General features: G+C 34.5%; 1 protein-coding gene across 5 annotated transcripts; it reads left to right on the forward strand.

Annotated features, from left to right (window-relative positions):
• The first annotated feature begins 1,046 nt into the window (after window positions 1-1,046).
• On the forward strand, window positions 1,047-27,842 carry TGS1 (trimethylguanosine synthase 1). 5 transcript variants are annotated; one of them, XM_087931263.1, is made up of 14 exons: window positions 1,238-1,507; window positions 3,197-3,261; window positions 3,804-3,985; window positions 4,771-5,581; window positions 7,149-7,251; window positions 8,672-8,758; window positions 9,682-9,856; window positions 10,698-10,983; window positions 11,496-11,666; window positions 12,756-12,899; window positions 13,313-13,529; window positions 15,111-15,189; window positions 21,699-21,826; window positions 22,599-27,842. In XM_087931263.1, exons 1-13 carry the CDS (start codon window positions 1,386-1,388, stop codon window positions 21,813-21,815), a joined length of 2,559 nt encoding a protein of 852 aa, XP_087787389.1. In that variant the 5' UTR covers window positions 1,238-1,385; the 3' UTR covers window positions 21,816-21,826; window positions 22,599-27,842. The 5 variants fall into 5 exon arrangements, with proteins under 5 accessions (XP_087787391.1, XP_087787389.1, XP_026561981.2 ...); XM_087931265.1 differs by lacking the exon at window positions 22,599-27,842 and having other exon boundaries at window positions 1,047-1,294; window positions 21,699-21,995; XM_026706196.2 differs by lacking the exon at window positions 22,599-27,842 and having other exon boundaries at window positions 21,699-21,995.

The following is a 27,842-nucleotide window of genomic DNA, read 5'->3' on the forward strand; positions in this document are numbered from 1 at the left end:
GGACATCTCTCTATATGATTACTAGGTGTTGACATTGACTTGATGGCACATAATGAAAACAGTGGTTTCCACCTGCAGGAAGGAGTATGTCAAGGCTGGCATCACCAAGAACCTCTTCACTATTAGTGGGAGAAAATGATGGGGAAAAATTAGCAGAAATGGGAAACATTTTGTCCTAGGCTGCTGTAGGGAAGTGGGAGGGAGGGAGGGAGGAAGGGCCAAGATTCTTGAACTTAGGCTCAAACTTTGAATTTGATTAGAAACTGCAACGCTCAATGCTTTCCATTAACTGGCAAAAAGCACAGAGAAACTTGTTTTGTCTATTGACAAAATGCATTTATTCGATCATTAGCCTGTTTTCCATTAACAGTAACTTGAAACAGAGACTTCCCATAGGAAATGGAAAATTCTCAAATCAAAGCATGAGGCACTGGTCAATAATACATATGCAGGTTTTTCAAGCAAAGGGATTGGTTATCATAAAAGATCACCTTGAAGAATCATGATTCGTAAACAGGTAGTCCTCAATTTACATCAGTTCATTTAGTGACCATTCAAAGTTACAATGGCATTGAAGAAAATGACTTATGACCATTTTTCACACTTACGATGGTTACAGCATCTCTATAATCATGTGACCAAAATTCAGCCACTTGGCAACTGACTCATTTATGACAGTTGCAGTGTCTTGAGGTCATGTGACCATCTTTTGCAACCTGGCAAGCAATGTCAATGGAGAAGCCAAATTCACTTAACAACTGTGTCACTAACTTAACAATTGCTGTGATTCATTGAACAACAGTGGCAAGAAAGATTGTAAAATGGGGCAAAATTCACCTAACTGTGTCACTTAGCAACAGAAATTCTGGGCTCAATTGTGGTTGTAAGTTGAGGACTACCTAAACTAGGGAGGATTTGCCAATGCCTTCTATAAAGCAGTGTTTCTCAAATTTGGCAACTTTAAGACGGGTGAACTTCAACTCCCAGAATTCTCTAGCCAGCTAAGATATTGTTCCAAAATATTCATCTCTGTCTCTTTCTTCCAGGGAGTGCGGTAGGCCGCTTTCTAGAGACATCTGCTGAAATGCTACTTTTTCCATTGTTTCTATGCGAACTCGTCTTCTACAGGACGTTCAGAATTTATACTGAAAGCTGTTAATTCTCGCTCACAACTCAGCCTCGCACCACCCACGCACCCCCCAAAAAGGACGGCCTTGCTGACAACTGCTTGCAAGCAGGCTCCTCCCCTTCCGGACTCCAAGGAGGGTAACGGGCGCGGAGATCCGCTTCCGTTGTGAGACCGACCTCATGCTTGCTCCCTCGGGAGGATCGAAGTTGCTGCTAGGGAATAATAGGCGGTGCAGCGGCGGCGGCCCCAGATCGCGATGCTGCGCGAGGGCGCGAGAAGCCTGCTGGTGGCGGAGGTGCGAATGGTGCTGAGCAGAGGAGAAGGCTGCAGCAGCGGTGTGGGAGCCATCTTCTGTTTGTGCTCCCGGGCGTTCGTCGAGTGAGTCGGCGCCGAAGCTCTTCTCGGTCGCCTCTAGATCTGTGTTTCTCAACTTCAGGGTCTTGTAGATCTCAGATCCCAGAATTCCCCCAGACAGCTTGCTGTCCTCCCATCTTAAAAGATGCTGAAGGTGAAAAACACTGATTGACGCGATTGTCGCTTGGGAGAGGGGAGAGATGTGGGGCCGAGGATTTTGAATTTCTGATTTAAGTCGAGCCTCTTAATCTTTTGCAAGAAAAAGAACACCTTGTGCCAATTCAAAGGCATAACAGATGACCATGCGACCTCTCAGCGCTTAGGAAGTTATTCTTATCACCCTCGCGTGGATCTCAATAGAAATTAAACCCAAAGGCGAGCAGTGTATCCTTGCACGGGGGTTGATTGTTGCCTGGCATGCTTTTTGAAGTGGAGCAAAAGACGGGGCATTTGTTTTTTGTAAAGACTCATTTTGTAGGGGGAAATTGCTGTATCCTACAACACAGTCTAACCAAGTAGTGTTTGTACAATAACATGAGCCCAAAGTAAACAAACCACATTATCCATTAATTTTAAAAATCCATACTGTGTTTTAATATATTGTATGACTCATGGAAATGTTACTAGAATAAACTAAAGAGCTGCAACTTACTTTACTGTACTATTATAAGCATAGAATGATGCTTTGTAAACTAGTCTGGAATATGTCTTCTAAACTGCAAATAGGAATTAGCTTTTATTAATAATATTCTTATCTGCTTCCTGGTTAAGGAACTGGGCATGGCTAGTCTAGTGAAGAGAAGGACCAGGGGAGACACAATAGCAATCTTCCAATATTTAAGGGGCTGCCACAGGGAGGAAGGGGTCAAGCTATTTCCTAAAGCGCCTGTAGGCCAGACAAGGAGCAATGGATGGAAACTGAACAAGGAGAGATTCAACCTGGAAATAAGGAGAAACTTTCTGACAGTGAGAACAATCAACCAGTGGAACAGAAGTTGCCCTTGGAAGTTGTGGGAGTGCCATCACTTGAGACCTTCAAGAAGAGATTGGGCTGCCTATTTGTCAAAAATGGTATAGGGTCTGCCGCTTGGACAGTGGGTTGGACTAGATGACCTATAAGGTCCCTTCCAACTTTGATTATCTGTTGTCTGCTTCAGCTGTTACATAGGTTTTATAACCAAATTGAACATACTAGTCTTCCCTTTTATAATTCTTCACTGCTGCACTTCAAGGCTATTTGAAGGATTATTTATCTCAGCACAAGTCTGCCAATATTTAGGGATTTCATCCAGATATCCTCCCTATGCAAAAGAGGTCTTTTTCAGGGGTGGTTCCCAGCTTTTGGACTGATCAAATAAAACATTTGATTATACGTTTCTAACTATTGAAGGGATCCGAGTGATAAAATCTGTTTCTTCATTGCTTATTTTTTAATGTGAAGATCTTTCTTTCTGCCTAACAATAGTATTCATTCTTCTATAAAATTAAGCAGCTGCAACCTTCTTGTACATGTTCTAGCTTAAATTAGGTTGTGTGCAGTATGCTTATTTTTGGCTGGATTGAAATTTTTCCACTGATATACCAAGTTAAGTTTTGAAAGAAAATTAAGCACAAGAAATACAGACTAAAAAAAAATCCCCTTTTATTACCCATTTGTGTAGTTCCTTGATGCTTTAGTCCCATATCTCATTGATGTTATTTATTTTTCTCCAGAGATCGAAAATTATACAAACTAGGCTTAAAAGGCTTTTATGTTAAAGAGGCTGATGATAGCATAGGTGAGTTTTTTTATTGAAAAGTTTGTTAATTTTGGATTTTTGCAACCATTGTTATAGACCAATATGAGAATTAATATCTTCAGGTGTGTTTAATTGACTAGTGCATTAAAGCTTTTATAAAAAGTCACTTCTAATTTCCTGCCAGCTTCTTCATCAACTTTGCTTGTGGGAAGCTGGCAGGAAAGATTATAAAATCTGATCATGTGACCACCAGCATTGCAAAGGTAGAAAATCCACCTTGGCTGTTAAGCACATGAATTGTGATCACATGACTGGGAGGGCTGCTATCATGAATGCACTTTTGAGGAACATCTTTATTCTAAAGAATTCTATTAAATACTAATTCAGCACCATGTTAAATCTGGTCGCTGAACAAGTGCTTCTTAACTGAGCATTGTATTTTTTTTAAAAAAAAAGGTAGATAGCAGAGGGAGAATCTGTAACCCAAAACCTGATGTTAGACCTAAACCAAACTAGTTTTCTTCATCAGAAATCCAAAATTGATGGACTTTACCTTCTAAACTTCTACTGTGTATTAACAGGAGAAGAGGAAGTTACTGAAGATAACGAAAAAGAGGAGAAACCAATCTTTGAGACTATTGAAAAATGTAACAGTCTTGCTCTGGAAGTGGATGATGTCGAACCAGATTCAGAAACTGAACTCATGAAGAGTATGGGGTTACCTTTACAGTTTGGCAGTTTGGCAGCCAATAAAACAAAAGCGGTAAAACCCAATTTAATTCAGTTTAAATTATTGAATTAGGAAATAAATTAAGAAATATGTAGTGGAATTGCATTGCATGTAAAGAAAATAGTGATTTTTAATGCTTTTTATTTCCATGTTTTACTGTTCTTCATTTTTATTTCATAGATTTTTTTTTAACCAGCCTTTATTACTATATAAGTAGCTGAAGGCAGTGAATATACTTTTTCCTCCTCTTGTTTTCCCCACAACAACCCTGCACAGGAAACTAAATCACAGATACAAGGGAAACTAGACTAAAGTAGCCCAGCTGGTTTTCATGATTAAGGTGGGAGTAGAATTCACAGTCTTCTGACATTTTATTTTGTCTGATTGATGGCAAAAGAAGATTCAAGTGCAAATGTACCTAAAGGGTTTCAAATAACAATAAAATATGTTTCTTATGATTAATTGAAGCAATAAACTGGAAATCCAAAAGCTCATTATTTGAAGATGCAGGCCTTATTTATATTGCTTCAGTTCATGAATCTTTGAAGATATTTTGTTTTCTCTTTATTGATAAAATAGCCATACTGTGGCTTCAAAAAGAAATCCCTGTTGTTGTTTTTTAGCTGTTGCTCTTCTAATAATGCCTAGGAAGCATTTAGAGTCTCCACCAGTGTTAGTTTTAATGGTTGATATTTTCACTGGTATAATCTCAGTCCATCAGAAAGTGCCAAATTGGAAAATGAAATAAGTTTAGGATATTGAACCTGAACATGCAATCCAGAATTACTCTATTTGCTTGCTTTCCTATTACATTTTAGGCCCCTGAGAAGACTGGCAAGATAGTTAACAGAATGACAAAGAAAAACAAAAGGAAGAAAAAATTGCTACAACAAGATATCCATGAAACAATGTGGCAGTCCTTGGAAGAGGATGATGATGACCATTCTATTTCTGATGATGAAATCTTAGTGGAAAAGGAAAATGATTATGCTGAATGCTGTAAAAATGGAAGGATGCCACTGAATGAGCTTCATATAAATGAAGAATGGGAGAAATACTGGCATCAGTTTGGAGAAGAGCTTCTATGGAAAAGCTGGGATAAGAAACAGGAGGAGGCTAATCTTGAACCTTGGAATAATCCTGAAATGAAGGACAAGTGGGAGCAACACTATAATGAGCTCTACTGGTATTACTGGGAACAGTTTCGCTACTGGGCAAGTCAAGGTTGGACTGTTGATGTTACACATGGTAGTGACCTAGAAATGAATACCGGAAAGCTGAATTGTAAGCAGTCAGAAAAATCATTAAACTCAGACAGCCATGGAGACCATGGAGAAGTGCAGGACTCAGTTTTTCATATTTCTCCTTCCTTAGACATTTGCAAAGAAAATCCTATTGTATATAATGATTCCAGTAATGATTATATTTTTTCTAAAATCAGTGAAATAAATCTAAATTCCAAAGAAGCAGAAGACAGCAAATTGCAAAGTGCAGTTGATACTAAAAAACAACCAACTTCAGCAAGCATTGCAAGGCATAGTCCTCACAATTGTGGCCAAACTGAGAAATCAGATAAAGGAACAAGAGAAGGAGGTGTGTCTTCTAAAAATGGATGTTCAAATCAGCCAGGTTGGTATTTCAGTTTTAATCTGGCTGTTAATCTTTTGTGGCTGTTGGAAATAAATGAGCTCTCTATCAGTTTAAAATCACTTGATCCAGGCTCTTTAGCAGCATCAAAAATTTGTGAATGGCAATCAGCACTGAAATTTATTTGGATGATTCTGTTCCTACCATAATTTTAAAAGTATTGTTAATATGAATATTATCTATTTAGTTCATTGGAATATTCCATATTAGACAATCACGACAATCATTTTAAAATATATAATGTATGTTGATTATGATTTTAAAATTGAGATTTCTTTAGCAATTTTAATAGAGCATTTTTGTTCATTTCTTGGCTTGGACCTCATATTTGAAGCTTTAAAGTGTCTCCACTTAAAGGGAGGCTTAAATACTCTGTTTCTCCAACAATATGGCCTCCCCCAATAGGAAGTCCCAGCATGTTTTATAGGCATGAAATGAAATTAAGCCCCTCCCCCCAAATTAAGGCCTATATTAAAACATACAAAATGGGGGGGAATGGTGGTGGAGGCTTGCCAATTAGGAAGTACTTTTGTTGCATACCCGGATATGGTGCTGCCTGCGTTGACCCCGATACGAAGTGCCCCACCAACGCCGAGGTCAACATCCAAGCCATTGCCGCCCGCCTGCCCGCCCGCCCGAAGATGCAAGGGGGGGGAAATTAAGTCACCCCCCGAAAAGACGGCCTAGCCATTTTTTCGGGGCTCAAAAAAAAATAAGACCTGGCCTTATTATATGAGAAACACGGTAGTTTTTAGAGGTTACATTACTAACCAGCATAGTACACAACGCTACACACCCAGTTTCATCATTTTTAAAGTTTATTGAATAATCTAGAACAATGATTCTCAACCTCAGCAATTTAAAATGTGTAAACTTCAAGTCCCAGAGCTGGATGGAGTATTTTGGGCATAGATGTCCCACATCCTTAAGCCTCGGGTGTTAAATGCTGTCCTAGAGAATGCTTTAAAAGGATGGCTTTAAGCTTTTATACAACTCTAAGCTGCATAGAGTTACTTTTGTGAGTTGGATGGTCATATAAATCAAGCTTCATTATCAGGAAATGTGCAATGATAAAGAGGACACTATTATCTCATTTTGGCTGAAATCCGTAAATTCATTAATGTGGTTTTGAGAATAGTAATCTGGTTTCAAATTGTGCATGTTATTTTGTATCACATACCTGCTATTAGGAAGTTACAATGTTCTGAAGAAAATTTTATTATGTTTAGGTATAGAGCAGAGCTAAAAATATTGTTCTGTTTCATGATGTAACAGTGCCTACCAAGATTTACACCCTTAAATTACAAATGTGTTTGTTTTTTATTATAAACCAGTTTTTTGATATAAGGAGTGATCAATGTTGCTTGGCATGATCAAGTTTTAATGCTAACATAAAAGCTTAAGTACTTTTAATATGTATTATATGTTTTGTTTTGTCTTTCAGAAAGTGTAGTAAATAGATCAATTAATTAATTTACTTAAACTGTGATTTCTTTCTCAAAGTGTTTAATTTTAAATATATCATTCTGTTATGTTTTTTCTATACTAGCTTCACAGCAGGAACTTTTGGATACCACAGCAGAGAGAGGATCTGAGAGTAATGATGGTGATGAGGAGCCCCCTGAGCAAAAACCGGTCAAACTAAAGAGGAGGCAGGTCATCCATTATGTCAACAGATTGTTGTTCTTATGTTATTTAGCTTGGGAGTATACTTGATAGTTGTGGTGAGGGCTGAAGCATGAGGCTTCATTATGCATTCTTAGTTGTGTTGAGCTTCCCTTTTTTTCTGTTAACATGTACATCTATTTTAACCTTACACTACTTTTTTTGTGAGAGCCATTTTATAGTAGTTAGGGCATCAGGCTAGAAATCAGGAGACTTGAGTTCTAGTCCTGTCTTAGGCACAAAGCTAACTAGTCACTCTCTAAGCACTAGGAAGGACGCAGTGGCACACCACTTCTAAAAAACCTTGCCAAAAAAATTATAAGGACTTGTCCAGATGATGTTCAGGAATCAGACATCATTGTATATGTGTTATATATATATGCACACGCATATATACACGTACATACGTTTGTACATATGTATATATCGTTTTTATTCCTATTTTAAAATGAGAGGAAGCCAAATTCAGCAGGTGTTTCCAAGGGCTACAGGCTACCCACCCCTGGTTTAAGAAGTAATTCAGATATGTTGCAAAAGAGAAGGATATTCTGTTCCATGATACAGTCTGTTTTTCCTTTTCTGCTGAAAATATGTATTTACTTATGAGCGTTACTTTTTATAACTAAATTATTGTGTTTTGTCTCTGCTATAATGCACATACTGTGGAGGTAGGAGAAAAATTTTACTGTTTGCTTTTGCATTTTTTATACTATTACAACTATTTAGCCAGTTTTCATTGATATATTACTGCATAATTAAGGAAAACATGACAAACATTTCAACTAGTGTTATCAAATCAAATATCTTTAATGCAGTCTTTGATCAGTATTTGAAATAAAAGAGTAAAGTAAACAAGGAAATAGTTTAATACAGCATTTTTAACCGGGAAAGAAAAAATGATTATATATGAAATAGATCTAATTAAGAAGTTTTGTGCAGCTGTACAACTTGGTGAAAATATCTGGACACCTGATCTGTGAATGTGGGGTTAGCACCCTTTAAAAAATAATAAAAATAAAATTTATCTGCATAGTCCTCATATTTGGAAATGGTTGGGCCAATCAGAGATGTCTTGGGACACATAGACAGGGCACCATATGGTGGAGAGTTTCTACCTCCTTGCGGCCACAAGGGCAAAGTTTCTGTAAATAAGAGTCCCGTGAAATCTTCCCGCCAGGGGAGCTGATGGGAGAGAATTGACAGGTAGGTTTTGGTCACTGCTGATTAGATGAAAGAAATTGTTTTGAGTGAAAAGGTAATTGTTTGAGTGAAATAAATTGCTTTGAGTAATTTCTAATTTATTTTTTTAAATAAGATGCTCTATCTTCAGTTCAGAAGGCAACAAAGATTTACTTTTAATTATTCATCATGTTTTTAATTGTAATGGATATTGTGGTTTCTTTCAAGCCATGAACTAGATGTTGAAGAAAATCCTCAGGGTGATTCAGATGGAATTTTCTACCAATTGGGGTTCAAGCATGGCACAGGACAAAAGTAATGTATACTAAAGATGTTTTTTTTTACATCTTATAGACCAGCTGCTTAAACTTAGCAATTTGAAGACAGCATGTTGGTTTGGGAATTCTGGGAATTGAAGTCCACATATCTCAGTATTGTCAAATTTGTTTTAGAACTTTCCTAAAATAGCAATGCCTTTAAGTGAAGATTTACCCCAACCCGCAGTGCTGCCTAAATACAATTGACTACCCAGAATTTTTCAATATATAAAATATTGATGTATTTATAATATTGAAGACAATAATAAAATACTCTTAAGACTGCAGGGAATGAAATGAATGTAAATTATACTAATGATTCTGGCCTCTCTTTCAAATCCTTGAGTGAACCGGAGATCAATGTGGGGTTTTTTTTAAGATGCAGAATATATTAAGGCTTTTTAGTATATTATAACATCTACAAACTTGTGATATAGGCTTATAGATATGGCAACTTTAGAGAAAGTCAGAGATCACAGATGGAAAGTCTACAAGTCATATGTATATCAACCCAAATATCAAATTCAGATTTCTTTTTCTCTAGTTTAAGCATGTTTACATGACAATTACTAAGGGACAAAATATGTGGAGAAATCATTGCAAAGGCTTAAAAAAAACTGGTTCATCCTTCAAAACCCTAACTCTGAATCAACTCAGCTGATTTGTATGGTTTTGGAAGTGTTTTAAAGCCAAGATTTAAAGCACCCTTATGCATTTTAAAAATACTGGATTACATCCATTCTGGCCTCATCATATACTAGCTATAACGTCTGTATCCAAAGATAGACTGCATATAAATAAATTTTAATAAGTTAAAAAGAAAACAATTTTGTTTATATTACTCCATCTCACACATATCCACACGCAAACAAAATGTAGGCCAACTTTCTAAATAGTAAAATTTTAACTTCTTGTCTTTAGATACAGAGACATTCCTAGATTCAGTGAAAAGAAAGTGATTCGTCTTAATAAAAATATTAAATTTAAATCAGAGTTCTTGGACATGCGCAGAACAATCAAGACTAAAAACAAGCATACATATTTTACAGATGAACCTGAAACATTTATGTTGAAGAAAAGTAAGACCTTAAATAAGGTATGTATTGTTTGCATATGTAATATAGTATAGTACACAAAGTATTCTGTTATTTTTTTATTATAGTAGACTACATTTTCTAATGTTAATGTTTTAACTATTGAATAATATCAATTATTAAATGATATAAAATATTATATATTTTCTAGCATATGTTAAGTAACAACATAAAAGATAGCTGTAGGAAAGTTTTAACTTAGGAACTCAAGAAGAAATACTTTCAGTCTAAATGATTACAAGGCTTTGTTCTCAATATAGAATGTTTGCAGACACTTGCAGTGACTTGTGTTATGGCATTCTGCACTACAGGCATTAAGGGAAAAGGTAGAAGTAGCATGTATTTATAAAAAGTGTATATATTAAAAAGATAATAGCATTTGGAAAGAAAAACACAATGGTGAGGTCCTGGAAACAAACATGAAACATAGATAACATTTCCTCTTTCTGATAACAGAGTTAAGTATACAGTGTGGTGAAGATTATCAGTAGATTTGGGAGGGCCTCAGTCTTTGCATAAGTATTCAAATTCTTTAAGGGGGCGGGAAATGCCTTTGCAGCATCTCACAGATAGCAACCATATCACTGGTAAGATTATAATAGGATTGTGCCACTATTTATGGAAAGAACCATTCATTCCAATATAAGGATTATTTCTGCCCACTTTTTCACTGTCTATTTTGAAAGAAATATTAACAGATCTAAATGTGAGTAGAGGATCCATACATATGAGAACTATTACCAAAAATTTCTATTTCTTCAAGGTAAATTTTTGAAGCAGTGTCTACTAAAGGTAGAATCTTTTTGTTTAAATTTTAAATTTTATAACATATAGTATTTTTAGGTACAGAAATTCTTGCAAAAAGCAAATGAAGATGTGAAAATTGGATCTGAAGGTAGACTCTATCATACTTCTACCAGCAGTGATTCAGATGAAGAGGAAAATGCCTCTCACTCAAAGAAGAATTTGAGTCTCCAAAATTGTGATTTGCTATATCCTAGTTCAGATATCCAGGAACTTGATAGTATTGAAGAAAAAGGCAAAGAAAAGCTGATAGGAGAAGAAGTTCCATTAGGAAGAGAACTCATTCCCCTGGATATTCCAGACTATCTACAAATGGAAACAGAAGGTATGTGGAATTAAAAACAATGTGTTTATAGATGTACATAGTTGTATAGTGCATGGGTCTCCAACCTTGGCAACTTTAAGATTTGTGGACTTTAGCTCACAGAGTTCCTCAGCCAGCTTTGCTAGCTGAGGAATTCTGGGAGTTGAAGTCCATAAGTCTTAAAGTTGCCACGGTTGGAGACCCCTGGTATAGTGCATAGACAGGAATGTTATAAGAAAAAAACATAATTTACTAATAACAAATGGTAATTTTCTAGTTAGGTTTTTCTGGGTGGGATTTTCTGTTCCTTTCCATTTTTAAAGTGTCATACTATCCTTACATTTTATACAGCCATTTAAATATCCAATGAATTTATGCTTTCTTACTATAGTAGATGCTAATAATTTAGCACATAACAGCATAGAAAATTCTGGAATATTGTCTTACAAGATGAGGTGAAATTAATTCCTTGGTGTTCTTAAAGGTATTTTTTTAAATGTTCTTTTAAAAAAATGATTTTCTTTTTTACTTAGGTGAAGCAAATACTATGAAAAAGAAGAAAAATAAAAAGATGCAGAAATGGAAAAACAGAAATGTGAAGTGCCTTCCTCACAAAATAGCCGATGATCCTGAGCTGACTAAATACTGGGCACAACGATATAGACTGTTTTCTCGTTTTGATGAAGGGATTCAGTTAGATAGAGGTAAGTTTATAATGATACTGCATTCTATGACCTAAAAACTAATTTCAAGTTCTCTGATGAATCACTCACATACATAATTGCTGTTCGATGCTGTGGTCATTTTATAGGTTTGCAATTAATTAAGAACTAGTACCCCTTCCTATTTTTGTGACTTATTGTGAACAAGCACCAAACTGGTACAGGTAGTCCTCAACTTTTTGTTTGTTTAGTGACCATTCAAAGTTACAACAGCACTGGAAAAAGTGACATTTTTCACACTTAGAACCGTTGCAGCATCCCCACGGGCATATGATTTACATTTGGATGCTTGACAACTGGTTCATATTTACGATGGTTGCAGTGTCCCGGGGTCACTTGACAATCTCTTGCAACCTTTTGACAAGCAAAGTCAATGGGGAAGACAGGTTCACTTAAGAACTGTGTTACTCATTTAACAACTGTAGTGATTCACTTCACAAATGTGGCAAGGAAAGTGTTAACATGGGTCAAAGCTCACTTAACAAATGTCACGTTTAGCAACATAAATACTGGGCTCAATTATGGTTGTAAGTCGAGGACTACCTGTACATGCAGTCTGTTCAGTTCTCATGAGAAGAAAGTGAGCCAAATACCAGTGTCTTACTGTGATGCTCGACTACGTCAATCACAGAATTCTCAGCAACATAAGCCAACAAAGGTTAGCATTGTTTCTGTAGTCCAAGACTACGAGAGCAGGGTGCTGGATTCAAGCATTACAAGAAACTGCCATGGGAAAGGAAAAACTGACGAGAGGAGCACACGAGCTGGGTATATTTGCAAACTTATACATACAGTATGTCAGGAGAACCAGGAATTCTAATTTCTTATTACATGCCAGTGTGGATGGCTGTTCAGTATGGAACCTAAAAATCTGCCTCCTGGGAATTAGGAGGTTGAGCAAGGGATGCCTTTGTGTGATTCTGCAGGGCAATTTTACACTTGTGTTCTTAATTTATACAACTATGTATGGCTATTCGATAAAATGCAGTTGCACTGATGTAGTTGATTATTTGATTTTGAGGTTCTTTTAAGGCCATATCATAAATATATTAACTGCTTTTTTTTTATTAGAGGGATGGTTTTCTGTAACACCTGAGAAGATTGCTCAACACATTGCAGACCGTGTAAAGCTATCCTTTGACTCTGACATAATAGTAGATGCCTTTTGTGGTGTTGGGGGAAATGCTATTCAGTTTGCCTTGGCAGCAAAAAGAGGTAAATTCTTTAACTTGGTTTGAACTTTACTAGATATTTCATAGCAGCAATAATGGATTGCTAGTTCAGGATAAGTATTGTTCCCATTTAGTGTTTCTCAACCTGGAAACTTTAAGATACTTGGATTTCAACTCCCAGAGTTCCCCTGCCAGCATTCTAGCTGGGGAATTGTGGGAATTGAACTCCAGGTGTTGCCTTGTTTTAATTGTAAAAAAAAAAAAAGAACACCCTTCAAAAATTTTCAGTTCATTAATCTATTCTGGTTAAACAACTACAGATGTAGGCAGTAACTGTAAATATAATTTTAGCTACAGCTAGGCTAATTACTATTTTTCTAGAAAGTATCTGAAATTTTCTATTTCATGGATTTTCTTTTTAAGCTGCTAATATTTAAAATTGTTTCATCTTTTCAGTAATTGCAGTTGACATTGACCCTGTGAAGATCCAACTTGCTCACAATAATGCCATGGTTTATGGAGTGGCAGACCAGATAGAATTCATATGTGGTGATTTCATGAAGCTGGCATCCAGTCTGAAAGCAGATGTTGTGTTTTTGAGTCCTCCCTGGGGTGGGCCTGAATATGCTGCTGCAGAAATCTTTGATATTCAAACAATGATTTCTCCTGATGGATATCCTTTTTTAAAAATCATTTTGTTGTAACCCTAAAGGTAAAACTGATACTATTTTCTTTTGAGTGACAAAGCTCTGTATTTTAACGTTAGCCTGTAATAGCACAGTGGTTAGAATGCAGTACTGCAGACTACTTCTGCTGACTGCTGGCTGCCAGTTTGATTTTCACAGGCTCAAGGTTGATTCAGCCTTTTGTCCTGAGGTCGCTAAGATGAGAACCAGATTGTTGGGGGCAATATGCCGACTGTAAATTGCTTAGAGACCACTGTAGAGCACTATGAAGTAGTATATAAGTTTAAGTGCTATTGCTAGTGCTATTTGTTTCTAATCAACAGTGATCTTCTTTAATGGAATTAAGGATATTAGGTGTGATCTTTGTAGCTTAAAAAGAAATTTGTATAATTCTTGTTTAAAGTGGCAAAGCAGATGATAAAGTTGCAGATGATAAAGTTGCAGATTGACGTCTGTGTACCAGTGGGAAGAGATTTCTAACTTTAAGAGAAGTGAACAATGTGGTAAATAAAAAGCCATATACAAATAAAGGAAAATAGTTGTAGCTCAGGGTTGAAATGGGTCTTTGGTGTGTTCTGTGTACCTGGTTTGGGTAATGAAATGTCTGCAAGAAAACAACCAAGCTCAGATAGCATGAAGAACGCCTCAAAAAGTCACAAAACTTCTTTTTGTTTGCTTATTATTATAATAGATGTCAAAGGAAGTATCAGTAAGATTTTTAGTTTATTTTTTTAATCATTTCTCATGGAGGTTTTGCATTTATTATGTGAACTACAGTATTTGAAGCTGTCTAATTTTGTACAAAGTTTTGAAAAATGAATTTTAAGTCATCTGAAAGATTTGTATGTTTGCTTTTAAAATTATCAGATTTAACAGTTTTTGTTCTTACAAAGTTGCACGTTTTGTATATTGTATAGTAAGTTCTATCTGTAAAGTAAAACAAATAGTATTAATAGCATTAAATCAGCTCATAAAGCTGAAAGATTTCAGATGCTATGCAAATCTTACAGTGAACCGCTATTATTAGCAGTGTAATAATATTGTCCAGATTAGCATGCTTCAGTTTTGTTTTAAGTAAGTCCTTTATTGGAAATCAGGCTATAAAAACAAACAAACAAACAAACATGGTAGAATGCACTAATTCATTTCAGAATGCAGTATAATGTCAACGAAAATGAGGTGGAAAGAATGGAAGTAAAACATCTCTATAATAAGGAACTTACAGAAATTACTGTTGTTGAGCTAACTTAACCATTCCAAGCTGATAATACCTGCTCTTTCAATATGGGTTAATTCATAAGTCCCCATCAGTTAAAAAGGAAGCAAGTTCAAAAGCTGGTTTTCCCATTCTGGCTCAGTTTTCTATTTCTATTTCTTGAACAGATGAAAAATGCAATAAATCCTCCCAAGGGTTATTCAGTAGAAATAATTCTTATTTAGATTATGATTAGATAAAAATATTTGGAATTTAGTTTTTATATGTGGAAGGATGTATATTTAAGAAAGTTGTCTTGCTGAAAGAACCATTGCAATATAACATTTGGTTTTTTTTCTTAACACAATTTTACATTTGAAATTTTTAACCTGTCCCAGAAGATTACCAACAACATTGTTTATTTTCTTCCACGTAATGCTGACATAGATCAGGTGAGTTATAAATTATAGATAAAATGAACACGTTTAGTTAGAAATTAAAGTGTAAATTAGTTTTCTGGTCTGTTTGTAAATTTGTATAATGTGATGTTATTTTTCTTGTATTGTTTTTTTAACACACTTTACAGAGGTAAGGATGTACGCTATTCAGAATCATTTGCGGATTGATCTATAAATTCATTCAACTAAACAAAATAAATTTTCATCTTACTTGGTAATTATAGCTAAGCTTCTCTGTATTTCTTCTTGCCTCTATTTCAAAACTTCAATAGGGAGATGGAATTGGCTTTCTCTTCAGAACTATTATGAAATTCCAAGATAATGTAGATTGCCTAATTTTGGTATAAAGTATATAACCGGTAGTGTATGTATCTATTTTTGATGCAGAACAAGTGCTTATTTTTCACATTTTACACCAAACAGAATCAAGGTAGAGTTATTTTGAATCTCTTTGACTCTCAAAATTCTTGCATATTTTGTCCTAAAGGTTCTAAAGACTCTTATTCCTCTACTAAACTAACTTTTGCACTCCCTACAATCACTTTTTACAGTTTAGAAAAAGACTGGGAAGAATGGTAAAACTGAATGGCTGTGTTTTGAGGTCTGTTCTGTGTCTGTTATCAACATTCCCTATTTGTGACATATGTAGCATTGACTTTCCAGTTTTGTTATAGTTTAAATTGTAGACATGTAAATATCCTCCTGTGGGTTGTCAAAAACAAAACAGTTATTATCTGGAATTAAAACATAGCTTGGTATGTATACTTCTGGGTTTTTTTTACAGCTATCAAAACTTGGTTTCTTTACATTTCCACTAGAGGGAGTAGCAATTCCAAAAACATGTAATGTGAAAATTTATTATATTTTAAAACAGAATAAATGGACTGTTCAGACCATGTTTGGACACATTTGGAGCAAAACTGGTTAGGGTTAGATAAATGCTAAAACCATGAGAACGTTTGCAGGCACTGTAATACATGTTTAACATAAATTAATTTGTTTTAAAAGTTCAGAGATGTAGTGCTTTAGTAGATAAGGAGTGTGAAACTCAAGTTCTGTCCTATCCTGAGCCACCAAAACTCAGTAGATTACTTTGGGCCAGTCACTCTTGGTTTGTTGTTGTCGGAAAAAGTAGGAGAAAGCAGTGTCTATACTGTCTGGAGTTTTTGAAATTGTTGGGATAGCTGATAGTGAAGCAGAATAGCATTCCATGCTATAAAACTGTTATTTAAATGACCATTTATTCACGTTGATCAAGCCTATCAAATGAAAGAAATGTGTAGTTCATTGCAATCCCAAAATAGATAGTAATGGACTCTAGATTATTCTCTAGGATCTTGAAATTTTCCAAGTTTGTATAAAATTTAGTAAAACCTATTGAGATTATAACTTTTGTACTGTAATTTCAAAATTTTCAGACAATTTTCAGATCAATATTTTATTAAGACCAACAGTCAAAAATTTTGACAATCAGAAGTTACTAACATTGAGTATGTCCCATTACTTACGGCATTATTGCTCCGACGCAAGCAGTAATTACAGCCAGTTCTCTTTTTTTTTTTAAACAAGTTTTATTGATTTTACCAACAAACAAACAAAACAAAACATCATTAAACATTAAAAACATAAAACCTCTTTCCATTGTAGATCCTTACAAGGCAGGTAACATATTGCTTTATATCACGTACTTATAGTTTATCCCATTTCCATATAAACACGTAAATTCCCTTTACCAAATTCCACATTGTTTCTCTTTAATCATTATTCAATCATATTTCCTTTCTGATTTATCTGCTATCCAGTCATCAACTTTATATTTTCCTCTGGCTTGTTTATAATTATTCTCATCTAGTCTTCTTCCGAGATTTTATTATTTAATTCTTAATTAAACACACACACATAAAAAAACATAGACATAAAAACATAAAACTTTCTTCTAGAAAGTAACTTGGCCCCAGATTACCTCTTTTTGTATGGACTCAATTGTATTCACGCTCTTCTTATATACCATTACCCATCTTATTTACCATTCTATATCTATTATATAACTCCTCTCCACTTTTGTCTCATCTTAATTCTGTTTTATATATTTAATCTTGCTTTTTAAAAAAAAAATATTTTTATATCTTTTGTCCATTTCTCCATTTACATCTGTCTCATTTCCAATTTAAGAAAGAATAGTTCCCCCTGGAATCACTAATCAGAGTATGATGCCTTTCTATCATTCCCCTAAGTTAAAATTTAAAATAACACCTAAATCCCAATCAGATTCTGCTTAGTACGTTCTACTATTTCAAAAACCAATACTACAATAATAAATCCATAACAATCAACACATTAATCCATTAAACTCTATATTCAAACTAATATTTTAAACATTCCCTTTAGTATTTTATTAAAACTTATTATCATTCATTATTAAACCTTTTAAAGTTATACCTTGATATTTTAGTCTTTTATTAGATCTTAAAAAGTTCTAATTATCTACTTATAATACAAATACCACTATTAAAGTACTCATGTATTGTACTTTTTTCAGGGATAATGGGTAATATATGGGTTTTTTTTAAAAAAAAGGGGGGGATTCTGCAAAGTACACATGAGCCAGTTCTCTTTTTGCAGAAGTGCAGATGATTGTGAAAATGTTTTATGGGAAGCTTCCATAAAGAAGTTTACAAGATTCAAGACCTTGAAATCAGCAATTGTGGTCTTAGATCATTTCATAAGTGTTAATACTTTTGATTTTATTCATTTATTAAATGTATGTAGTGCTATTATCATACAATTCTCAATGGTAGACACACATAAAATATCCACAGAACAAAAAAACATAATCAGAAATAAAAACAACTGGTGTAAAATCAAAAATAGAAACACAGAAAAAGAAAATTCACAAGATGGTATCATCTTCATTAAATTTAAAAGGAAGCCCTCCAGAAGACCATCAATGTCAGAGCAAACTGAATGTCCACAGAAAAGATGTTCCACACAATGAGAACCATATTGGAGAAACAGCTAATCCTGGCCTAGTGTCCTACTCTGTCAACTTGCCAAGTGATGTCTGAGAAAGGTGGATTGTAGTTGGAGAGGCTGTCCTGGAGCCATATATTGCTTTATAGGTCAAAACTAGCATTTAAAATTGCATGTAGAAACCAGGAAACCCTGGTTATCTTTGTAGGGCCTGCAGCAAAATTATAAGATGCTGCTGGCACAATGCTGTTGCATTTTTGCTAATTACCTTTAAAGGTAGGGTAACTAAAAATGCAATTTCATAATAACAGGAACATGAGTTACTGTTGTGAATTACTTTCCAAGAGGAATGCTGCTTCGTGTTCTGGGGCCCCAGATGGTTGAGGGGCTAAAAGCCCTGTTGACTGCAGATGGCATAACCACCTGGTCAGCGATATGATAAAGACACATCCCGAATATCCTAAAGCAGGAGAACTCTAACCATATAGCACATGCAGTTATTTCCCATAAACATATTCAAATTTGGGATTGAATCCCCTGAACTCCCTATTAGGTGTCTATTCTGTGACTGTAAAAAGTGGATCACCAGTTAATATGTAAAAGTGTAATACTAATAATTACAACTTGAACTGAACTCCATTATGAGTTAGAAGAATAGAACTACATAGTTTCTACAACACTCAAACTAAAAATAAAAAGCATGTCATTTAAGTATAATCAAATTGCTTAATGCAGAAATAGATAATCAGGATCTTGAATGCTTTTTTGCTGCCCCAATTCTTTTTATGGGTCCCAGAAACCCCTCAGACCACGCTTGTGGAAATTCAACACCTTGTTTCCAACCATTTTAGAAAGGAAATATTGTATTGTATTGCCCTAAAATAGGATTAATGTCCTTAAAACCAAAATACTTATATGTGCTGTGTCACTCTATATATGTTTATACAGTATTGCATCTGCATAGCAATTTTGAGACTTAAGTCCAATTTATTTGGTGGAAAAAGCTATCAAATAGAATAAAATTTTGTTGACTAAACATGCAGGAACAATTGAGTGCAGTTATCTTTCGCACTAAGAATTGAGTAATACTGTACACAATTTCTCTAAAAAGAATTGTGTAATACAGAAGTTCCCCTTACAGTATTGAATGTCAAAGTTCAGTGACCTGTGAAGAATCCTGAATTATAAAGTTAAAGACATTCTCAATATAACTCTCCTAGTGGTATTGTGTGATATGTATCTTATTGACACAAGGAGCAGGAGAGTAACTATTGAATAGCTAGCTAGTATTCTATAATCCGGTGGTGCAATTACCTGGCACAACTGAGATTTTAGTTTAGGCTGCACTTAAAAATAATGGACATTCATAATGGCCCAATAGTTAAAATGGCTAGGTACAATTTACACTATTTCAGTAGTTCAATTAAGGAAGTTTTTCTGAGTTTTGTTTAAGGTAATAATGTAAAAGTCACTAAACTTTTATTGAAGCAACAACAGCACATATACAAATAGAACAATTTAAGGAGGCTCAAGATAGTGTAGCCTATTTTATGATCACTTGTGCCTTCAGTAAGAATTCTGGAATGGATGGACCATCACAGAGAAGGTCTAATGGATGCTAAGAGTCAACACAGATTTGATGGCACATGAGAATGAAAATATACCTTCCCGGTATATTGAGTGTATATTGACTCAATATATTGAGCCAATATATTGATGGTATATTGACAGTGTAACAATTTCTGATATTGTTTAAACTTTGAATCTGGAATTTTTCTTTGGGGATTTTTTTGTTTTGTTTTAAGCAGTTTTTTAGATGGCCGACTACTTCTACTTTTGCATCCCAGGGTAATTGTGTGAAAAGAATCACACAATTTATTTTAAAAATAATATTCATCTCTTCATCACTCTTCATAGCTAGATTTTATTTTTAATAATCATTTAAACAGAGAGAAAGTCCAGTGCATTTAAACTTGTGTTTAAGTCTTAAGAGAAGAAAAAGTGAAAATTGTCATATAACAGTTAGGAGTTCATTAAATGTAAAATACAAAAAAATCAGAATTATTTGGTCTTTCATACATTTGACTAAACAAAATTTTAAAGAAACTCTTCTAAGTAGTAATAATGGAAGTGGCAAATAATACAATGAATATATTCTACGCTGACTAGTTTTTGTACTAAATAGAAATGTTAATAATAATTTTATGAACATCAATAAATTGTCATAGATAGTTCTTAACTTTCAAACAGTTCAGCAAAATTCCATTTGTGTTGGCCGATTTGTCATCCTTTTCCTCCCCCAGATCCTTTGATGAACTTATTCATTGGTCATTGAATCTTTTTAAATTCTAATTATTTAGCTATTATAATATATTGTACCAGTTAATACCTTAATTACATAATGTATACAGAAAATACTTCGGTGTATGTACAGTGTGTAATTAATTTATAATATTAATACATTTATCCTGTATTTCCTGAGTAGATACTTTCTAAACTAATACTTTAGCAAATCTTTGGGATTGGAGTTTTCAAGTTTTAATGCTTTGGGTTTTATATCTTTTCCAAGTCTTTCTTGCCTATCTCTTGCCTCTTTCAAAATTATTTTGTTTTGTTTTTTTTAAAAAAGCCTTCATGGTTTTTATATTTCCTGCTTCAATATATTACTTCTTGTTTTTTGGTTTCCTTCTGTGGGACTGACTGGATGCTGAAAAGGCAATTTTTTTTTTCCTTTACAGAAAGATAGAGGTTAGGGAAAATCTATTTTGACTACATTCTTGCACAAGGATCTTTTGTGACATAGATGGGGGTTGATACTATGTCTGGCAGTGGGCATGCCAGATGACATCAGAACAAACATAAAATGCTGAACACATGAGCACCTGGGCATTTCCAACAGCTTTTGCAGCCAGATTGAGCTTCCATATTCCAGAAGGAAAGTCTATATACTGTATAAAGCACTTGAATATTGAAAGGAACAAAAATTAATCAGAATATTTTGTAGCCTGGACCTTTGATATGTGATGTGCTGCTATTTTTACAGCAGGTCTGAAAAAGCCTGAAATAAGGGTTAGGCAGGAACAGACAAAAAGTGGAAGGGAACGTAAATTTCTCTTTGTCTTATTTTTACCACTTTTGATTTTTTTTTAATTGTCTTGTGCACCCAGTCAGCATGTTTGGGAAGAGGGAAAATATTTGGTACTAGTAAAGGAGAATATTTGTAGCTCAGGGTTGATATGAGGAAAATATTTTTACCAATGACCAGTTATTTCTTGAATAGGATTTTGAAATCAGTGATTGTCTATCCATTTATTATAAGTTTGGAATAAGTTCATGCTAAAAGAGATGCTGGGAAAAGGCATTATGGAAAGAAACCATTTGTAACCCTAATTCTAAAATTAAATGGCTGGTGGAAAAAGGTTCCACTTGGTAAATAATAAAGTATTACTGAAACTTATACTAGGGGTTTTCCCATAATAAATGCAACTATATCTCAAATGTCTAATTTTCTGATACTGACTTTTTTTTTACAGGTAGCTTCGTTAGCTGGACCAGGGGGGAAAGTTGAAATAGAACAAAATTTTCTGAATAACAGATTGAAGACCATAACTGCTTATTTTGGAGATTTAATCAGACAAGATGTATCCTGACTTATTTATTAGTAAGCTGTTTATTGGGATAAAAGAGATAATCAAATTGTAATGTATCTTTCTTTTTTTTAACTTTTATTGTCAGTTTTTTATTGCAAAATGTTCCATGTTGTATTGAACTTGTGAAAACAGTGGTTTAAAATGTTTGTCACAAACATCAATAAAATACTTTATATTTTATTAATTATATTATTATATATTATTAACTTAAATATATATTTTGATAGTAAAAAGATGAGAATCAATTGAAGCAAGACTCTGTTTCCAATCTTACATTACTGAAATTAATCTATTTGTTTCTATCCTAATAAGCCATTTTAAATTTGGCTATGAAAAGTTTAAAAAGAGAGGAACCTGCTTTTTTCAGGCAGAGTGGAAGGAAGTTATTTAAGAACTATTTTATTTCATACACCTTTGAAATACTGCATCAATTGCTTTTCATCACCAAGTGGTCTGAATAATGTAAAAAATTATGGAGTAATTTTATCTATATTACCTATGAATGAAAGTTGACTGGGATAAAAGAAATTAACTATATATAACATATATACATTTCACAAAAAAATTAATGAAACATTTATTTACAAATACATTGATAATTCAGTCAGCAACTGTAATTGGGACCAGAAACTCCATTGCTAAGTGATGTGATTGTAAAGTAAAAATATGCATAACTGCACAAACATACAACAGAGTTCTGGTTGTGGTCATTAAGTGAATCATACAACATAATATGACCATGAATTACGCTTTCCTGCTGTCTTCCTCTTTGACTTTTATCAGATGCCGGAAGTGATGTCACAAATGGAAATCATAAGATCATGGATGCTGTAACAGTCATCATTATGTGCTGGTTCTCAAGCAGTCAAGTTGTTATCACATGTGCACTGCAATAGCTGAAACTTCGAGGACCAGTCTCCTTATTCAGCACTATCATAATTGCAAATGATTGCTAAACAAGTGGTCATTGTTCTGACCAAGGCTTCTGAGACCGTAATTACACACACAAGTCTTGTTTTATTGCAACACTGGGAATTATTTTCATTCCCAGCTGGTAATGAATCTCAATCAGTCCCGTGAGATAAGTACCCACCTTTCTTTCCTGTGAAGTGCTGCCAATAATAGAACTGTCCAATGAACTAGAAAAGAAACTAAGTGAAGTACAAAGAGCTTCAAGAATGAATCTGAACTGAACGAACTACTTTGCTTCCTGCAAAGGTTTTGTCATCTTTGTCCTTTATAGCTTCTGGGAGACCTTACTCCCGAGTTTCCCCTTTTGTTTTAGCTGCTCTTGCCTTTTAGCAGCTCTGCGCACACACACACAGGGGATAGGTTCCCCTGGGTCCCCTGCCTCGCTGCTTCCAGATTCCAGAGGCAGCACCACCCCATTCCCAGATGGTCCTGGCCCCATCTCTGCATTGGATGCAGGACCCTCGTCCGAGTCCTCCAGACTCCCGGACTGGTCCCCATTCTTCCCCATTGTCCGATTCTGGTGCCGTCTGTACCAGCTGCCAGCGAACCACAACAGTCATGTATAAAGGACTGCCTGCCATTTTTACGGTAAACTGAGTGCTAATAGCATTGTGGATAAGAGAGTAGAAGAATTCTTTAGGTTTCTTCAGGTTTTTTTCAGGGTGGTCACAAAGTTTAGAAAAGTACATATCTTTTCAAAGCAAATACTAAAAGAAACATATTTAAGCAATAAATACTAAGCATCTATAGTAGTTATGGAATATATAGTTGAAAAAAGAAATGGAATAGTAAAAAGAAATAACTTTGCTTAAGGAAAATTCTTGGCCAGAACAGAAACATTCCTAGAAACATTTTGAAACAGTTCTTAGCTATATGAAATTGATCCAATTAGAGACAGGTAATTTGTCCCAGCTTCTGCCAACCTAGCAGCTTGAAAGCACGTAAAAATGGTTTGATATAAATGGAGGACAAGGAGAAAAGCTGTTCAGTTTAAGACTCCTAGTATATTTTTGAAAGAAATAATATTTTAGGTAGAAATTACAAATTAGCTACAGTAGTAATTTTAATTTACAAGTGCTCAGATTTGTGGTGAAAGAAATAAGTAGACCAAAATACTGATGATTTAAATGTTTTGATAAATCATTCATCATAAGCCATTGTCTGTCCACTGCAGGATGAAGGAATCTTCTGCATGTTTCCAACACATATAATCCAGAGTTTTCTTTTGCCAATTGGGCCCACAATACTTGTTGATGTCATCAATCCATCTTGTTTTAGGTCACTTTCATGGACACTTTTTATCAAGTGGGATCCATTCCATGACTGCCTTGGTCCACCTGCCATCAGTTCTTGCTATGTGACCATCCCATTTCCATTTCAATCCTTTTGCTCTCTTGGTGATATTGTATACTTTTGTTTGTTCTCTAATCCATGTGTAGGTCTCTTTCTTGTAAAACCGAGCATGCATCTTTCTATGGTTCTTTGCGCCACTCTTAGCTTTTGTATCAACATCTTCAAATTTCAAGTGATTTAAATATTTGTCATTGATTTTTATTCCATCTTTTGCGCAGTCTAGTTTGTGAAATACTTCTTCAAGGCAGGCTGAGAAAGGGATAGGTGACATTGTATCTCCTTTTCAAATACCTCTTTCTACATTGATTTCCACTTTAAGATCATTAAGGCAAATTGTCTTAATAGCTAGCATGTATTAATATCACAAGATTTTTCAGATATACTATAGATATTTTGAACATCTTAAGATGATTACAACTTGAGGTCCTTTGATAGAATACTCCTCCACCGAAATCTCTTGTACATTAAAAATATAGGATTATATGTTAAATTTTGTATATAAAGATATATGGTTATCTTTAAACCCTTTGCAAATATTTTTTCATTCTATATTATGGTTCTTGACTAAAATGTTTCCCGTATCTCAATCATTAATTGAATAGATTAGCATTATATAAATATTATTACTGTAACAGAACATGATTCAATAAAATTATTTCAAGAAAGAGCCAAGGCATTTTTTCTAGATAATATTTGAACATATATTTATTAAAGGATTTATTTTTTATAAAGATGCAGATTTGAAGAATTATCTTAAAAGTAAACATTTTGTTATGACTGCATTGTGTCTACTTCACGGCAAAGAAAAAATGAAACAAAAATAAGTGGGTAGGGAATATTATTTGGATATTATAATACAAAAGTCTTAAGTGCTATTGCTACTGCTATACTGCTGTCAGCTAATGATATAAATATCACTATTTTTAAATAAAACATGATGCTACCTCAGTCAATTTTTCTTAACTGGAATACTGAGACAAAGTTGAAAAAATCAGTTTGTAAACAATAAAGCCATTAATTAGATTATACCATCATCATGCTATTTAACTGCAACTATATCTAATCAAATGAAAGATACAATTATTTCTGTGAAAGGACCAATTGGAATGCTTAGCAAAATGTCTAGTATGAGACATTGGGAGTTCTTTCTCCCTTCAACTGCGCTTAGATACTTGATTTTGAAAGCAGATAAAAGTACTGCTGTTTTTAAGCCTATTTCCTTTTTCAATATGCAAAAATACTAACTGCATTTAGGCTATAAACAATAACCATCCTGCACATCATTCAGTTTTATCAAATTTTCTAGAACAGCTTATAGTCCTTTATTTTTCCTTTTGCTGTCTTGTTAACTGCCGGAATTTTCAGATGAAATGCATCAGTGACTTTATACCAAGGCCTAAAAAGAACAGAGAGGGATTGTGTGGCTTTCTTCAGCATACTGAAATAAAAAGTATCTTCCATGTTAAACTATTTTCCTCATGGATCTGTGATTTGCAGTTAGAAAATTCAAATAAACATAGTGAAAGTAGGTAGATTTTGACTAATTGTGTTGTCTAGACAGTATATAAGTAATGCTACTTGAGATATTAAGTTAGAATTGGGAGCTGCCCCTTAAAGAAACTTTGTATGGAAGCTTTTGTAAAGTTACCTGTCTATCTTTATATTCAGCCAGCCAATTAAAAGACAGAACAGGTAACTCTACAAAGGCTTCCATACAAAGTTTTTTTATTGGTTCACAAGGCATCCTCAAATATAACTCACTGTTACGTCGAGATTCATCTTAATGTCCAATTCTTTGCTCAGATGACTTCATAGTGTCAAAGAATAGTGATCTTTCACCCCATAATGAAGGAGCAAGGGGGTGAGACACCAGCATGCTGCTGGGGTCCAGGAAAGAGTGAATGAAACTCCCCCAACCCAACCAAAGGTAAATTCAGTGAACAATCAAGATTACAGATGTAACTACATGACATGAACTACATTTCCCAGGATGCATTAACTACATTTACCATGAGGCATTCCTTTAAGGGGGCAGCTCCCAATTCTAACTTAACTATCTCAATATAAATGCCAAAAGAAACAATAAGTTTCCAATTTGAATTTATTTTGAGTTTTAAGACAAAATCATAAGGTAAATGATACAGCATGTCTCTCTTTTTTAGGTCCCTAGGTGCACCCAAATTTGTGCCCATGTTTTTTCCTTCTATGTCTGGGAAGGAGAGGAAACATGAAAAGTTTTAGATAGTAAAATGGTCGCTTTAGAAGCGTGTGATCCCTCAAGTTCCTCCCAATTATTGAGCACACCCACTCATAGCCCAGGTGCTGAATCTGTTGCATCTTGTTGAGAAAGACTAGTCAGGAAAGGAAGTCTAGTACAGGAGAATTGACTGAAACAAGGTTCCTAGGCAAGCTGTTTCGAAGCAGCACCTTTTGAAGGAGCTGATCTTTCTTTGCTGTGGTTTCACTTCCCATTTTCTGCAGGGCAGAGAGAGAAAGCACTAGAGGAAGAACTGGCTTCTATGTGGCTTCCAAGTAACTTGGTGTCTGGATCAAAGGAAGGTTCTCCCATTTCTGCTTTAGCCATTTCATGCCTGTGTATTCCTTGTTTCCTAACATTTGTGGATGTAACTTCACAATGATTGTAGCACAAGTAATGTTTTTTACTTGATAGCAAGTTAGAAAATCTGGTGTCCTTTATGGCAATGACTTTGTTTTGCTTTCAGAATATTGTTAAAGCAGTTTCACAACATGAGTGTAAAAAAATTGATACGTGGTGTTTTATGTGAGTATTTCATCTTATACAGAAGCCTTTTGTTTTGAGGTGCTAGCTTTTGTTTTTATGTTTTTGCTTTTCATTTTTGTGTGTCCTCTTTTCCTCTAATTTTAAAAAATAGAATTTGGAAGATAAATTTGCTGTAATAATTAAAATGTGCTTATTTTCTATCAAAACTCATGTATGTACAGTATAGTTAGTTTATAGCTATTCTGAGAGCATTCTAAAGCAGCAACACTGATAAAAGTGGCAACTAACTCTTCCAGGCCTATCAGGTTCACAGAACATGAGAATTGAAGCAGAAACAAGTAGCAGCAAGGAAATGCAAAAATTAGGAAAAAGCAGAATTCAGTCTTCTTCCATTATCCACGTCATAGTAAACTTCACTTGATGTGAGCTGTATAGTTATATTCAGAAGAAAAGAATAAAGAATATTTCCTCTTGCACTAAACAGGTCAGGGAATGCTGACTTCTAAAGCAAAGAAGGACGGTAATATAAATTAAACTGTCAGAAAATCCATACTTGATCATTAAAATGTTTAATACAATTAAATATTGCAGAAGTCCCAGCTAACTCAACAAACTCATTACTGTCAGTTACCAAAACTTCAATTCAGAATGGTGTGACAGAGTATAACAAATCGTCCTTGAAAATATTGTAATCAAATTAAGATTATCTTTCATTAAATGCCTGAAAGCTTTTCAATTTAGTGTGTTATCTTCAAATATTTTTGTTCCTATAATACTTGCTTTCTTTTATGTTTTTATCATTTAGCATTATCTGTTAAGCCATTATTATTCTATTACTTATTTCCTTATGAAAAACCTCACCTCAAATAACCCCTCTGGAATATTTGTTTACAAGAAATTGCTTGTTTCTTGGTACCAATGTGCAAGTGAGAAAAATAAATGTATTTCCTTGAAAAGTA

This window comes from Pseudonaja textilis, chromosome 3, assembly GCF_049901715.1.
Source record: "Pseudonaja textilis isolate UNSWEBS1 chromosome 3, rPseTex1.2, whole genome shotgun sequence".
Taxonomy (NCBI): Eukaryota; Metazoa; Chordata; class Lepidosauria; order Squamata; family Elapidae; genus Pseudonaja; species Pseudonaja textilis.